The 15,106-nt window shown below is 51.9% G+C and overlaps 1 protein-coding gene across 2 annotated transcripts in view; it reads left to right on the top strand.

Annotated features, from left to right (window-relative positions):
- LIMK1 (LIM domain kinase 1) overlaps positions 1 to 15,106 on the top strand; it is a 38,746-nt gene that overhangs the window by 12,258 nt on the left and 11,382 nt on the right. For both annotated transcript variants that reach the window (XM_031012713.3, XM_055392744.2), the window contains 8 exons: positions 620 to 758; positions 1,078 to 1,187; positions 3,029 to 3,235; positions 9,904 to 10,009; positions 10,106 to 10,272; positions 11,039 to 11,222; positions 11,898 to 11,984; positions 12,926 to 13,057. In XM_031012713.3, coding sequence (XP_030868573.1) covers positions 620 to 758; positions 1,078 to 1,187; positions 3,029 to 3,235; positions 9,904 to 10,009; positions 10,106 to 10,272; positions 11,039 to 11,222; positions 11,898 to 11,984; positions 12,926 to 13,057 — 1,132 coding nt within the window. The remainder of the gene's footprint in view (positions 1 to 619; positions 759 to 1,077; positions 1,188 to 3,028; positions 3,236 to 9,903; positions 10,010 to 10,105; positions 10,273 to 11,038; positions 11,223 to 11,897; positions 11,985 to 12,925; positions 13,058 to 15,106) is intronic.

Consider the following 15,106-nt stretch of genomic DNA (forward strand, 5'->3'; position numbering starts at 1 on the left):
GTCCGGGCTGGAGTGCAGTGGCACAATTTTGGCTCACTGCAACCTCTGCCTCCCAGGTTCAAGCGATTCTTCTGCCTCAGCCTCCCGAGTAGCTGGGATTACAGGTGCCCACCACCATGCCTGGCTAGTTTTTGTATTTTTAGTGGAGACTGGGTTTTGCCATGTTGGCCAGGCTGGTCTCGGACTCCTGACCCCAAGTGATCTGCCCACCTCGGCCTCCCAAAGTGCTGGGATTACAGGTGTGAGCCACCGCTTTGGGAGGCCAAGGTGGGCGGATCACGAGGTCAAGAGCTCGAGACCATCCTGGCCAAGATGGTGAAACCCCATCTCTACTAAAAATACAAAAAATTAGCTGGGCATGGTGGTGTGTGCCTGTAGTCCCAGCTACTCAGGAGGCTGAGGCAGGAGGATCACTTGAACCCGGAAGGCAGAGGTTGCAGGGAGCCGAGATCAAGCCACTGCACTGCAGCCTGGCGACAGAGCCAAGACTCCGTCTCAAAAAGCAAACAAAAAGAATACTTGTTCTAATTCTTACAAAGGTGCCTATAGCCAAGGCAGGGGCCCAGGTGAGGTGGAGGAGGGCGGGAGTGGACATCTCAGCCCGGCCCCTCTCCTGCAGGTGTTGTGACTGCAGTGCCTCCCTGTCGCACCAGTACTATGAGAAGGATGGGCAGCTCTTCTGCAAGAAGGACTACTGGGCCCGCTATGGCGAGTCCTGCCATGGGTGCTCTGAGCAAATCACCAAGGGACTGGTTATGGTGAGCGCCCCCTGCCTTGCACACTCACCTGGGGTGGGGGTATCCAAGCACACCCCATGCTCCAGGTCTCTCTCCCATCATCGTCTCTCCTGGTCTCCTTTTTGCTGGTCTTTGGAGCTGCTTTCTGAGCCTGACTGTCTGTCAGTATCCCTCAGCGCCCCCATCTATGGAGCCAGCTCTGTCCAGGAGCTCAGCAGCTGGCCAGCCAGGTCCCCGCAGTTGTTTTTTTGGTGACACCCTTCGAAGAGGCCTAGGGGAGGATCTGTGGGGGTTGTTGGGTCTGCTGAGCTGGGCTGTTCCCTCCTCACCCCCGCACCAGGTGGCTGGGGAGCTGAAGTACCACCCCGAGTGTTTCATCTGCCTCACGTGTGGGACCTTTATCGGCGACGGGGACACCTACACGCTGGTGGAGCACTCCAAGCTGTACTGGTGAGTGCCTTGGCCCCTCCCTGAGCCTGGGAGGCCCACCTGTGTCACAGATCTGCAAGGGTGCTGACTCTCCCACACCCGGGCCTCCTGCCCTTTCCCATGGGGTGAGGTTTGTTGGGGCAAATGTTCATATGTCCTTTCCCATCCCGGCATGGAAACAAGTGAGAAATAACACACAGAAGTCAGTGTGAAAAAGCCTCAGACGGCCAGGCATGCTGGCTCACACCTGTAATCCCAGCACTTTGGGAATCCGAGGTGGGTGGATCCCTTGAGGCTAGGAGTTCAAGACCAGCCTGGCCAACATGGTGGAACCCCATCTCTATTAAAAATACAAAAATTAACCAGGTGTGGTGGCAGGTGCCTGTAATCCCAGCTACTCAGGAGGCTGAGGCAGGAGACTTGCTTGAACCTGGGAGGTGGAAGTTGCAGTGAGCCAAGATTGCACCACTGCCCTCCAGCCTGGGCAACAGAGCAAGACTCTGTCTCAAAAAAAAAATCCTCAGACGTCAGCTTTCTTACTGGCCATGACTGCAGCATGGTGCTGGCACAAACCACCAGAGGTGGGGTGGATGCCACAAGTTAAGGACACCATCCCCAGCATAACTGCTCCCTCTTTAGACACCAGCCACAAGTTCAGGGGTCCCCAACCCACTCACACTTCTGACCGACTGGCTACAAATTCAGGGACTCCCAAGACCCTGCCAAGTTTGATCGTTTGCTAACAGACTCACAGAACTCAGGAAAGCCTCCATTTTTATTCCAGTTTTATTATGAAGGACACAGCTCAGTTCCGACCAAATGAAGAAGCATCTCCCCTCCCTCCCCTAGCACATCAATGTGATCACCAACCAGGAAGCTTCACTGAGCTTCAGCAGCCAGAGTTTTTATTGGGATTTCATTACGTCATCATGACTGATTGAGTCATTGGCCGTATGATCAAGCTTAGTCTCTAGCCCCCGTTCTTGGAGGTCAGGCTGGATGAAAGCTGCAACCCTCTTCAAATCACATGATGTATCTTTGCGGGGCTGAGTCATCTCATTAGTATCAACTCAGGAATAGTCTGAGGGGCTCATGAATAACAAAGATACCCCATTCCAAGGACTTAGAGTCTCCCTCCCAGGAATCAGGACAAAACCCAGACAGATTCTTTCTTATACAACACTGATCAAGCTGGATTAGAGGACAACGTGGCTTGATCCCAGATGGGCTTTTAATGACTTCCTCCTGAACTGGATTTATCCTCAGGCCTTGTCCTGGCCGCCTTACAGGATCACAGCGAGTAGACAGACCCGAATGACTCAGAGGGATGAGGGCTGGCTAGGCACTCACAGTTCCTGCTCCCAGTTCCATAGGAGGAGTGAAAGAAAAGAAAGCTGGCCAGGTGCAGTGGCTCACCCCTATAATCCCAGCACTTTGGGAGGCCAAGGCAGGCGGATCACCTGAGGTCTGGAGTTTGAGGCCAGCCTGGCCAACATGGTGAAACCGTCTCTACTAAAAATAAGAAATTAGCCAGGCATGGTGGTGCGTGCCCGTAATCCCAGCTACTCAGGAGGCTGAGGCAGGAGAATCGCTTGAACCCAGGAGGCGGAGGTTACAGTGAGCCAAGATCACACCACTGCACTTTTGGACAATTGCTAGCTTTCCTTTTCTTTTGAGACAGAGTCTTGCTTTGTCACCCAGGCTGGGGTGCAGTGTTGTAATCAACAGAGTGAGACTCCATCTCAAAAAAAAAAAAAAAAAGGAAGGGATTGGGGGAAGAGCCTGGGGCTGGGGGCTGCAGAGATGCTGAAATTGATGACGCCCTTGACACTCTTTTCTTCCCACCCCGGCGGCTCTTGCAGCGGGCACTGCTACTACCAGACTGTGGTGACCCCCGTCATCGAGCAGATCCTGCCTGACTCCCCCGGCTCCCACCTGCCCCACACCGTCACCCTGGTGTCCATCCCAGCCTCATCTCATGGCAAGCGTGGACTTTCAGTCTCCATCGACCCCCCGCACGGCCCACCGGGCTGCGGCACCGAACACTCACACACCGTCCGCGTCCAGGGGTGAGTGGCCGGCCTGCCGAGGCTGCCGTCGGTGTGGCTATGGCTGTTGATGTGGGTGGCAGAGTCTGGCACTGGGGGCCCTGAAAATGAATGGGCGAGTGTTTGGGTACAGATGGGGCCCAGTTCTGACAACCTGGTTTGCCAGATTTCTGGCCCAGTCATTCCTCTGAATACCATTACAAATGCCAGATACAATAAAAAGACATTTTCAACCGGGCGTGGTGGCCCACACCTGTAATCTCAGCACTTCGGGAGGCCGAAGTGGGTGGATCACCTGAGGTCAGGAGTTCGAGACCAGCCTGGGCAATGTGGTGAAACCCCGTCTCTACTAAAAATACAAACGTAGCCAGGCATGGTGGTATGTGCCTATAGTGCCAGCTGCTTGGGAGGCTGAGGCAGGAGAATCACTTGAACCCAGGAGGTGGAGGTTTCAGTAAGCCCAGACTGCCATTGCACTCCAGGCTGGGCAACAAGAGTGTAACTCTGTATCAAAAAAATAAAAATAAAAAAAACACACTCAAAAAATAAAAAGACGTTTTCTTTAGTCCATGTCTGATCCAACAAGAAAGAGGAGAAACCAAGTCAGGAATGAGTGAAGAAGCTGGGCGCAGTAACTCACACCTGTAAGCTCAGCACTTTGGGAGGCCAAAGTGAGAGGATCACTTAAGGCCAGAAGTTTGAGACCAGCTTGGGCAGCATAGCGAGACCTGCATGTCTACAAAAAAAAAAAAAAAATTAAAAATTAGCCGGGCATGGTGAAATCACTGAACACATAAAGGCTGGGCATGGTTGCTCACACTTATAATCGAAACACTTTGGGAGGCTGAGATGGGAGGATCACTTGAGGCCAGGAGTTCGAAACCAGCCTGGGCAACATTGTAGTCACAGCTACTTGGGAGGCTGAGGCAGAAGGATCTCTTGAGCCCAGGAAGTTGTGGCTACAGTGAGCTATAATTGCACGACTGCACTCTAGGCTGGGCAGTGGAGCAAAACCCTGTCTCAAAAAAATGGGGCAGGGCTGATAAAGATTAGATTACTGTGTGACTTTGAGCAGCTGCTTTCTCTCTAGGCTTTGGGGGTCTGTTTGAACAATGAGGGAGTTGGATACCTTGGAGCTTTCTAAGATTTCTGTGGCGTCTTTATTGACACCTTGAGAAGTAGCATGCAGTGTTTCCACTTTTGGGCAATTGGTCACTTCTTTTTTTTTGAGACAGTCTCACTCTGTCGCCCAGGCTGGGGTGCAGTGGTGTGATACCAGCTCACTGCAGCCTCCACCCACAAGGTTCAAGCAATTCTTGCACCTCAGCCTCCTGAGTAGCTGGGACTACAGGTGACCACACGTGGCTAATTTTTGTATTTTTAGTAAAGACAGGGTTTCACCATGTTGGCCAGGCTCGTTTCAAACTCCTGGGCTCAAGTGATCCTCCCTTCTCGGCCTCCCAAAGTGCCGGGATTACAGGTGTGAGCCACCATGCCCGGCCCAAGTGCTAGCTTTCTCTCTCTCTTTTTTTTTTTTCAAGACGGAGTCTCGCTCTGTCGCCCAGGCTGGAGTGCAGTGGTGTGATCTTGGCTCACTGCAAGCTCCGCCTCCTGGGTTCACGCCATTCTCCTGCCTCAGCCTCCCGAGTAGCTGGGACTACAGGCACCTGCCACCATGCCCGGCTAATTTTTTTTTTATATTTAGTAGAGACAGGGTTTCACCATGTTAGGCAGGATGGTCTCAGTCTCCTGACCTCGTGATCCGCCTGCCTCAGCCTCCCAAAGTGCTGGGATTACAGGCGTGAGCCACCGCGCCCGGCCCTACCAAGTGCTAGCTTTCATTTGACGCAGTGAATGTTTCTTGTACACCTGGCAGGTGCCTGGCACAGCATAGGCACTGTTGAGATGTGAAGGTGGCCCTGGGGACAGAAAATTATACTGGGCTTGACTGTGTGTCTCCATCCCTTGACATCAGCCAAGCCAGCAGCTGCTTTACATACATGAGTGAGCAGACAGCTGCTTGAAAGAGATGAGGAAACTCCCAGACCAACGGCTCTTACCAGAGGGCCAAGGGAGGTCCCCACAGAGTCAGAGGCTGCAGCTGGTCCCTGAAATCCAGGCAGAATTTTAGAAATGAAGACAGTCAGCTGGGTGCAGCGGCTCATGCCTGTTATCTCAGCCACTTTGGAGGGCTGAGGTGAGAGGATTGCTTGAGCCCAGGAGGTGGAGGCTGCAGCAAGCTATGATGACACCATGCATTCCAGCTTGGGCGACAGAGCGAGACCCTATCTCTAAAATAAAAATGAAGAAGAGAGTTAATGATGTCTCCTCCCTGTCTGCCTCACTGGGTAAGCATTCTGCCCAGCCAACATCTGGAACATCCCAGTTCTGCAAAGAGCCACACCCTTCCCAGAAAGAGCCCAACTTGCCAAAGATTTACTTATTTGTTTTAAACTGGTTTTAGTTGACCGCTTTTCATTTTGTGTATAGCAGCGTTTTAAGGAAGGTCTAATTTATCCAGGCCACCTGCTGCTTTAGCAAACCAAGGGAGAGGATGTGAGATTCTAAGGAATTTATATATGTATGTCATATATATATATATATATAGACACACACAATTTTTGAGACAGGGTCTTGCTCTGTCATACAGGCTGGAGTGCAGTGGCACAGTCATAGCTCACTGTAGCCTCAGACACCTGTGCTCAAGCAATTCACTCACCTCGGCCTCCTGAGTAGTGAGACTACAGGCACACACCACCACACCCAGCTAATTTTTTAATTTTTCGTAGAGACTGAGTCTTGCTGTGTCGCCCAGGCTAGTCTTGAACTCCTGGGCTCGAGCGATCCTCCCACATTGGCTTCCCAAAGTGCTAGGATTACAGGCGTGAGCCACTATGCCTGGCTTATTTTTAAGGTTATATGCATGCAAAGCCCGTATCAATGAAAATATTTTCTTTGGTTTTTTTCAACTTTTCATCTTCACATTTTGCAGATTTATAGAAAATTTGCTAAAATAATAAGTCCATTGAATACATACACACCCTTCACCAAAGTTCACCAATTCGTAACTGCCGTATTTGGGAGTTATATGTGTGCCTCTCTATATATACATATATGGATACAGATACATATACATGTTTAGTGACTTGTTTATATTTGTACATATATGTACATGTTGTTATTTATTGATCATTTGGGAGTAAGTTGCAGGGATCATTGACTCCCCCACAAATATGCTAAATATTCTCAAAAGAAGGGCCTTCTCTTTTTTTTTTTTTTTTTTTTTTTTTTTTTTGGAGACAGAGTATCACTGTCATCCAGGCTGGAGTGCAGTGATGCGATCACAGCTCACTGCAGCCTTAACCTCCCAGGCTCAAGTGATCCTCCCACCTCTGCCTCCCAAGTAGCTGGGACTACAGGCACGGGCCACCACGCCTGGCTAGGCATTCTGTTATGTAATTATCAATTGTATCTTATAGTTCAGTGATCACATTTTGGAAATGTAACATTGATACCATTATCTAATACACAGACCATATTCAAGTTTTGCCTGTTGTCTCTATACTGAACTACTGAACTGTCCTTTATAGCAATCTCCCCCTCATCCACAGTCCAGTCTATCATCAACATTGCATTTAATCGTCATGTCTCATCAGTATCTCTTTTTTTTTTTTTTTGAGACGGAATTTTGCTCTTGTTGCCCAGGCTGGAGCGCAATGGTGCAATCTTGGCTTATTGCAACCTCCGCCTTTGGGCTTAAGTGATTCTCCTGCCTCAGCCTCCTAAGTAGTTGAGATTACAGGTGTGCACCATTATGCATGCCTAATTTTTGTATTTTTGTTAGAGACGGGGTTTCACCATGTTGCCCAGGCTGGTCTTGAACTCCTGACCTCAAATGATCCACCCACCTCAGCCTCCCAAAATGCCAGGTTTACAGGCATGAGCCACTGCGCCTGGCCATTTCCTCAGCCTTTCATTGCCCTTCATGATCTTGACATTTTTGAAGTGTACAGGCCAGTCATTAAAGTAAAATGTTTTTCCTTTTTTTTTTTTTTTTAAAAAAAAAGAGAGACAGGGTCTCACTGTGTTGCCCAGGCTGGTCTCAGACTCCTAGGCTCAAGTGATCCTCCCGTCTCAGCTTCCCAAAGTGCTGGGATTACAGGCGTGAGCCATCGCACCCGCCCTCGCATTTGGGTTTGACTGATGTTTCCTCTTAGGGAGACAGGCTCTGCGGGTTTGGCCTGATACTGCATAAGTGATCCTCTGTCCTTCCGAGTGGATCTTGCCGGGAGACATATGATGTCAGTGTGCCCTTTGCTGAGGATGTTCACTTTGATTACTTGTTTTTTCTGTACTGTAAGGATTTTTTTCCCTTTGTCATCAATAAACCATTTGTGAGATTTGAGTCCGTAAATATCCTGTTCCCAAAAACCCTTCCCCAAATGATTTGAGCATCTATTGATGATTCTTGCCTGTAGCGATTATTACTAGGGTGGCTACCAAATGCTGAATTTCTAACTCTGTTCTTCCTTCTGCATTTGTTACTGTAAGGAAGAGCTTCTCCCCCATACGAGAATAGTCTTTTTGTTTGCTTGGTTTTTTTTTTGAGATAGGGTCTCACCCTGTTGCCCAGGCTGGAGTGCAGTGACATGATCATAGCTCACTGCAGCCTCGACCTCATGGGCTCAAGCGATCCTCCTGCCTCAGCCTCTCGAGTAGCTGGGACTACAGGCAGTACCACCATGCCTGGCTAATTTTTTACTTTTCGTAACGGTGAGGTCTCACTATTTTGCTCAGGCTGGTCTCGAACTCCTGACCTCAAGTGATCCTCCCACCTCAGCCTCCCAAATAACTGGGATTACAGGAGTGTGCCACCATGCTCAGCTAATTTTCTGTAAAAAATGTCATAGAGATGGGGTCTTGCTATGCTGCCCAGGCTGGTCTCAAACCCCTAGTCTCAAGCAATCCTCCCACCTTGGCCTCCCAAAGTGCTGGGATTCCAGGCATGAGCCACCACACCTGGCCCTGTTTTTCTTAAAGTTCTCAGTCTCCTCTCTGCCTTACCCCCATCCCCTTTTCCATCTCCAGGACCTAGGGCAGAGACAAAGTGAGCATTCCCTAAAAAGCTTTTATGAGGCAAAATGAAAACCAGGTCCCAGGCCGGGCGTGGTGGCTCACACCTATAATCCCAGCACTTTGGGAGGCCAAGGTGGGTGGATTACCTGAGGTCAGGAGTTCAAGACCAGCCTGACCAACATAGAGAAACCCCATCTGTACTAAAAATACAAAATTAGCCAGGCGTGGTGGCACATGCCTGTAATCCCAGCTACTCAGGAGCCCGAGGCAAGAGAATCACTTGAACCTGGGAGGCAGAAGTTGCAATGAGCCGAGATCACTCCATTGCACTCCAGCCTGGGCAACAAGAGCAAAACTCTGTCTCAAAAAAAAAAAAAAAAAAAAAGAAAAGAAAACCAGGTCCCTAACACTGAAGAGTTAAAAGAAATAAGTAAATTTGGCAAATTGGTCTTTTTGTGAGTTAGCTTATGGGTAACTGATCGAGGGTCTCTTTCCCGTCTTCACCCTGCAATTGTGGCTCGGGGCAAGCTGCCAGCTCCCTCCTGCCAATGCAGGAGCAATAGAGCTTGGCCTCCTCTTGCAGGGCGAGTTTGGGAGTCAGATACGAAGCCACTAATCCGGGACCTTTTTGGGACTCAAGGCACTCATCTGCCCCAAGCATACCAGGCAGGCCAGGTGCAGTGACTCATGTCTGTAATCCTAGCACTTTGTTTTTGCGACGGAGTCTCGCTCTGTCCACCCAGGCTGGAGTGCAGTGGCAGAATCTTGACTCACTGCAACCTCCACCTCCCAGGTTCAAGCAATTCCTGCCTCAGCCTCCCAGGTAGCTGGGACTACAGGCGCCCACTGCCACGCCCGGCTAATTTTTGTATTTTCAGTAGAGATGGTGTTTCACCATGTTGGCCAGGCTGGTCTCAAACTCCTGACTTCAAGTAATCCATCCGCCTTGGCCTCCCAAACTGTTGGGATTACAGGTGTGAGCCACTGCACCCGGCCAGTCCTAGCACTTTGGGAGGCTAAGGCGGGCGGATTGCATGAGCTCAGGAGTTCGAGACCAGCCTGGGAAATGTGGTGAAACCCCATCTCTACTAAAAATACAAAAAAAATTAGCTGGGTGTGGTGGTGTGCACCTGTAATCCCAGCTACTCAGGAGGCTGAGGTACGAGAATCGCTTGAACTCAGGAGGCAGAGGCTGCAGTGAGCTGAGATTGTGCCACTGCACTCCAGCCTGGGTAACAGAGTGAGATTCTGTCTCCAAAAAAAAATCGAGACCAAGCATACCTGGGAGTTGGAAGGATAGATAGATCTGTTCCCCCAGGGTGGAGACAATGGTCCATTGAATGGGAACAGCTGAGCATCTTGTGTGGGTGGCCAGTGCCTACAAGCGCGCCACCTTTCTCCAGCTCACACCTGTGGCAGACATCAGTAATTGATTACAGAATTCCTCCCCTGAAACCAGAACTAACTCGGTGTTCTGGCCATCTGCTACTTCCCAGTCACATGAAGTAGAATACTCCGCCTGCTCACCCTGGATCTGGTGCCCTTTGCCTTGGTTTCCTGTTGGGGCTCTGAGGGACAGGTGGGCACTGGCCTGACCCTTGCCTTACCCACAGAGTGGATCCGGGCTGCATGAGCCCAGATGTGAAGAATTCCATCCACGTCGGAGACCGGATCTTGGAAATCAATGGCACGCCCATCCGAAATGTGCCCCTGGACGAGGTACGGTCCTGAGTCTGTGGGGCAGGATGGGAGGTAGTGCCTTCGTGCCTAGCCCCCTCCCCACTCCACCCCCATTCACATGCCTGCTGTCCCCAGATTGACCTGCTGATTCAGGAAACCAGCCGCCTGCTCCAGCTGACCCTCGAGCATGACCCTCACGATACACTGGGCCACGGGCTGGGGCCTGAGACCAGCCCCCTGAGCTCTCCGGCTTATACTCCCAGTGGGGAGGCGGGCAGCTCTGCCCGGCAGAAACCTGTCTTGTAAGTCAGCCTGCTCCTCGGTTCAGCTGGGTGCTTTCACTCCTGCTGGGGCTGAGGGGCTGTGGGACCTAGGTCGGGGAGCCAGCCCTGCACAAATGCAGCCCAGGCTTGAGCCAGGGAGGTGGAGGCTGCAGTAAGCTGTCATCACACCACTGCTCTCCAGCTTGGGTGACAAAACAAGACCCACTCTCAAAAAAAAAGAGGAAACACACATTTTTTAAAAAGCCGGGGACGGGGCCAGGCGTGGTGGCTCATGCCTGTAATCCCAGCACTTTGGGAGGCCGAGGCAGGCGGATCACCTGAGGTCAGGAGTTCAAGACCAGCCTGGCCAACATGGGAAACCTCATCTTTACTGAAAATACAAAAATTAGCTGGGCTTGGTGGCGGGTGCCTGTAGTCCCAGCTACTCGGGAGGCTGAGGCAGATGAATCACTTGAACCCAGGAGATGGAGGTTGCAGTGAGCCAAGGTCACGCCACTATACTCCAGCCTGGGCAACAGAGTGAGACTCTGTCTCAAAAAAAAAGAGGATGACAGAGCGGGATCTGAGGGGTTGAGGGGAGCTGGGGGCTGCCACTAGAGCCAGGATAGGCCGAGACACTGGGATGGGCAGCCTTTGGACTGTCCCAGGCGGGCCGTCCCAAAGCAGGGGGTGATTGCATAGACTGGCATGGACAGGGGCATGCAGGCAGGAGGAGGAAGGGGCAGGGCCTTGGCCGGGTGCTACCTGTCCCCCGGTGGCACTGGGCACCATGTGTGCCCCCCAGGAGGAGCTGCAGCATCGACAGGTCTCCGGGCGCCGGCTCATTGGGCTCCCCGGCCTCCCAGCGCAAGGACCTGGGTCGCTCTGAGTCCCTCCGCGTAGTCTGCCGGCCACACCGCATCTTCCGGCCATCGGACCTCATCCATGGGGAGGTGCTGGGCAAGGGCTGCTTCGGCCAGGCTATCAAGGTACAGAGCATGCCAGGGTCTCAGGGGACAGTCTGGGTGGGACCTCTCCATCCTCCTTCCTTCCCAGTCTATGGAAACACAGTGGAAGGGGTATCTGGCTTCTAGACTCCCTGGCCAGTGCCCTCTCCTCCCTTGGCCTCCTGGAGCTAATTAGGAGCAGGGGACCTCCTACAGGTAGACTGATACCTTATGTGCGGGAGGTCATTGAAAGGTGGCTCCTAGCCAGGCACAGTGGTTTATCCCTGTAATCCCAGCACTGTGAGAGGCTAAGGCTGTAGGATTGCTTGAGCCCAGGAATTCAAGACCAGCCTTGACGTCATCTCTACAAAAAATTTAAAAATTAATTGGGTATAGTGGTGCATGCCTGTGGTCCCAGCTACTTGGGAGGCTTAGGCAGGAGGATTGTGAGCCAGGAGTTCAAGGCTGCAGTGAGCTGTGATCATGCCACTGCACTCCAGCCTGGGCAATAGAGCAAGACCCCATCTCAAAAAAAAAAAAAAAGACAAGGGATTAATACATCCCATCCACTTGGGTATTTGGGAACATCCCATGCACAGCCTAGAGTATGAAGCCATCTGCACATCTCCCTGGCAGTCCTGGGGTGGAGATGGGGCTTCCTAGAAGGCGGGCTTACAGCAGAGCCTCTGTCTTCACACCTCTGTGTCCCACACGCAGGTGACACACCGTGAGACAGGTGAGGTGATGGTGATGAAGGAGCTGATCCGGTTCGACGAGGAGACCCAGAGGACGTTCCTCAAGGAGGTCAGTGAGCGGAATGCCCTCTTCCCTCCAGAGGGACTTCCAGGTGCTCACCCCTGCCCCATCAACACAGGTCGGAAAAGGGCTCTGGGAACCATTGAAAGAAGAGCGAGCAGGCCAGGCATAGTGGCTCACGCCTGTAATCCCAACACTTTGGGAGGTTAAGGACAGAGGATACTTTGAGACCAACCTGGGCAACATAGCAAGACCCCGTCTCTACAAAAAAAATTTTAAATTAACCGAGCTTGGCAATGTGCACCTGTCATCCCAGCTACTCGTGGGGCTGAGATGGGAGGCTCGCTTGAGCCCAGGAGTTGGAGGCTGCAATGAGCCATGATCGCACCACTGCACTCCAGCCTGGGGAACAAGACAAGACCCTGTGTCCAAAAAAAATAAAAGTAACTGCATTGGTCGGGCATAGTGGCTCACGCCTGTAATCCCAGCACTTTGGGAGGCTGAGCCGGGTGGATCACCTGAGGTCAGGAGTTCGAGACCACCCTGGCCAACATGGCAAAACCCCATCTCTACTAAAAATACGAAAATTAGCCCGGCATGATGGTGGTGAGTGCCTGTCATCCAAGCTACTCAGGAGGCTGAGGCAGGAGAATTTCTTGAACTCAGGAGGCAGAGGTTGCAGTGAGCCAAGATCGTGCCGCTGCCCTCCAGCCTGGGCGACAGAGTGAGACTCCTTCTCAAAAAAAAAAAAAAAGAAAGAAAGTAACTGCAGGCAGGGGACTGGGAAAAAGAGCATCGCTGGGGGTGGGGGCAGCTCAAGCAGAGGGCACAGGACGCCAGAGGGTGTGGCAGAGGCAGGAGAGGGGAGCTGGGGGTTCCGTATCTTTGAGACCGCCTACAGCCCCTGGTGGGATGGAAAAGGGAGAAGCAGACCCAAGCACAGCTGGGACCACACAGAGCCCGGGCCCAGCCTGTTTGTGCCCCGCCAGGTGAAGGTCATGCGATGCCTGGAACACCCCAACGTGCTCAAGTTCATCGGGGTGCTCTACAAGGACAAGAGGCTCAACTTCATCACTGAGTACATCAAGGGCGGCACACTCCGGGGCATCATCAAGAGCATGGTGAGTCCTGGGCAGAGCCAGCCACCCCCGCTGTGTGGCCCTGGGCAAAGCAGCTCCCTCTGTGAGCCTCAGTCTCATCTCTTCAATGGGGGGAAGCCACAGGGGTCTCAAAGGCCCTCTGAACCCTGATTCCTAATCAAAAAGGGGAGCGACTGACTCCATCTAAAGCTAGGAAAGGCCAGGTGCAATGGTGCACACCTGTTATTCTAGCACTTTGGGAGCCCAAGGCAAGAGGATCACTCGAGGCCAGGAATTCAAGGCTGCAGTGAGCTGTGATCTCACCACTGCACTCCAGCCTGGACCACAGAGCAAGACCCTATCTCAAAAACTAAAATAAAATTCAGAGCTTTCCTTAAGGATTTGAATAAAATTACACATCCATCTTTAGAAATAACGTGCTCAGGCCAGGTGCAGTGGCTCATGCCTATAATCTCAGCACTTTCAGAGGCTGAGGCCAGCAGATCACCTGAGGTCAGGAGTCCAAGACCAGCCTGGCCAACATGGTGAAACCCCGTCTCTACTAAAAATACAAAAATTAGCCGGGCCTGGTGGCAGGCACCTGTAATCCCAGCACTTTGGGAGACTGAGGTTGGCAGATCACCTGAGGTCAGGAGTTCGAGACCATCCTGGTAACCCGTCTCTACTAAAAATACAAAAAATTAGCCGGGCGAGGTGGCGGGTGCCTGTAGTCCCAGCTACTCGGGAGGCTGAGGCAGGAGAACGGCGTTGAACCCAGCGGGCAGAGCCTGCAGTGAGCCAAGATCGCGCCACTGCACTCTAGCCTGGGCGACAGCGAGACTCCGTCTCAAAAAAAAAGCGCTTGGAGGAAGCCTCAATGAGCCCTGTGCTGGACCATGCCCTGGGGATCCAGTCCTGGCCTCCAGCCCCATTTCTGTACCACCCTGAGACCATGGGATCTTCCTCAGGTTGGATTACCTTGTATCCAAGGTGTGGACCCTATGGGCTCCTGCTAGGTGTAACTTGACACAACGGGTTCCGTTGTCAGGTGCAATTTAGAAACTCTGGGCTAGGCCAAGCGCAGTGGCTCACACCTGAATTCCCAAACTTTGGAAGGCCGAGGCAGGAGGGTCGCTAGAGGTCAGGAGGTCAAGACCAGCTTGGACAACATAATGAGATCCCAATCCCATCTCTACAAAAAAAATTTAAAAATTAGCCAAATGTGGTGGCACATGCCTGTGGTTCCAGCTCCATGGGAGGCTGAGGCAGAAGGATCACTTGAGCACAGGAGGTCAAGGCTGCACTCCAGCCTGGGTGATAGAGTGAGACCCTGTCTCGATAAAAAATAAAGATCTCCAAGAGGATGGGGTTTGAGAATGAGGCGTCTCCCCCAAATGATTTGAGCCCAAAGCCCCGTTCTCCTGGCGTGGCTCAGTGCTGCCACTCCGCAGGTGACCTTGCTGGGCCCTTCTACCTCTTACCTGTCTGTGAAAGTAGGTTCTAATTTTTTAAAAACCTAGAAAGATGAGTTTTTTGTTTTTGTTTTTGTTTTTCCCGAGACGGAGTTTTGCTCTTATTGTCCAGCCTGAAGTGCAATGGCATGATCTCGGCTCACTGCAACCTCCACCTCCCAGGTTCAATCGATTCTGCCTCAGCCTCCCGAGTAGCTGGGATTACAGGAGCCCACCACCACACCCGGCTAATTTTTCCATTTTTAGTAGAGACAGGGTTTCACCATGTTGGTCAGGCTGGTCTCAAACTCCTGACCTCGTGATCCAACCACTCTGACCTCCCAAAGTGTTGGGATTACAGGCGTGAGCCACCACACCTGACAGAAAGATGAGATTTTATAGAAAATAAATATAGCTTGTTTTCTCAGAGGGGGCAGATTGGGAGCTATAGAGGAATATCCCTGCTTAGAGTTTGAAATCAGTTCTGTTAGGAAATAATGTTTGTAGGGGCCGGGTGCGGTGGCTCACGCCTGTAATGCCAGCACTTTGGGAGGCTGAGGCAGGTGGATCACTTGAGGTTAGGAGTTTGAGAACAGCCTGGCCAACATAGTGAAACCCCGTCTCTACTAAAACTACAAAA

Source organism: Gorilla gorilla, chromosome 6 (genome assembly GCF_029281585.2).
Source record: "Gorilla gorilla gorilla isolate KB3781 chromosome 6, NHGRI_mGorGor1-v2.1_pri, whole genome shotgun sequence".
Classification (NCBI taxonomy): domain Eukaryota; kingdom Metazoa; phylum Chordata; class Mammalia; order Primates; family Hominidae; genus Gorilla; species Gorilla gorilla.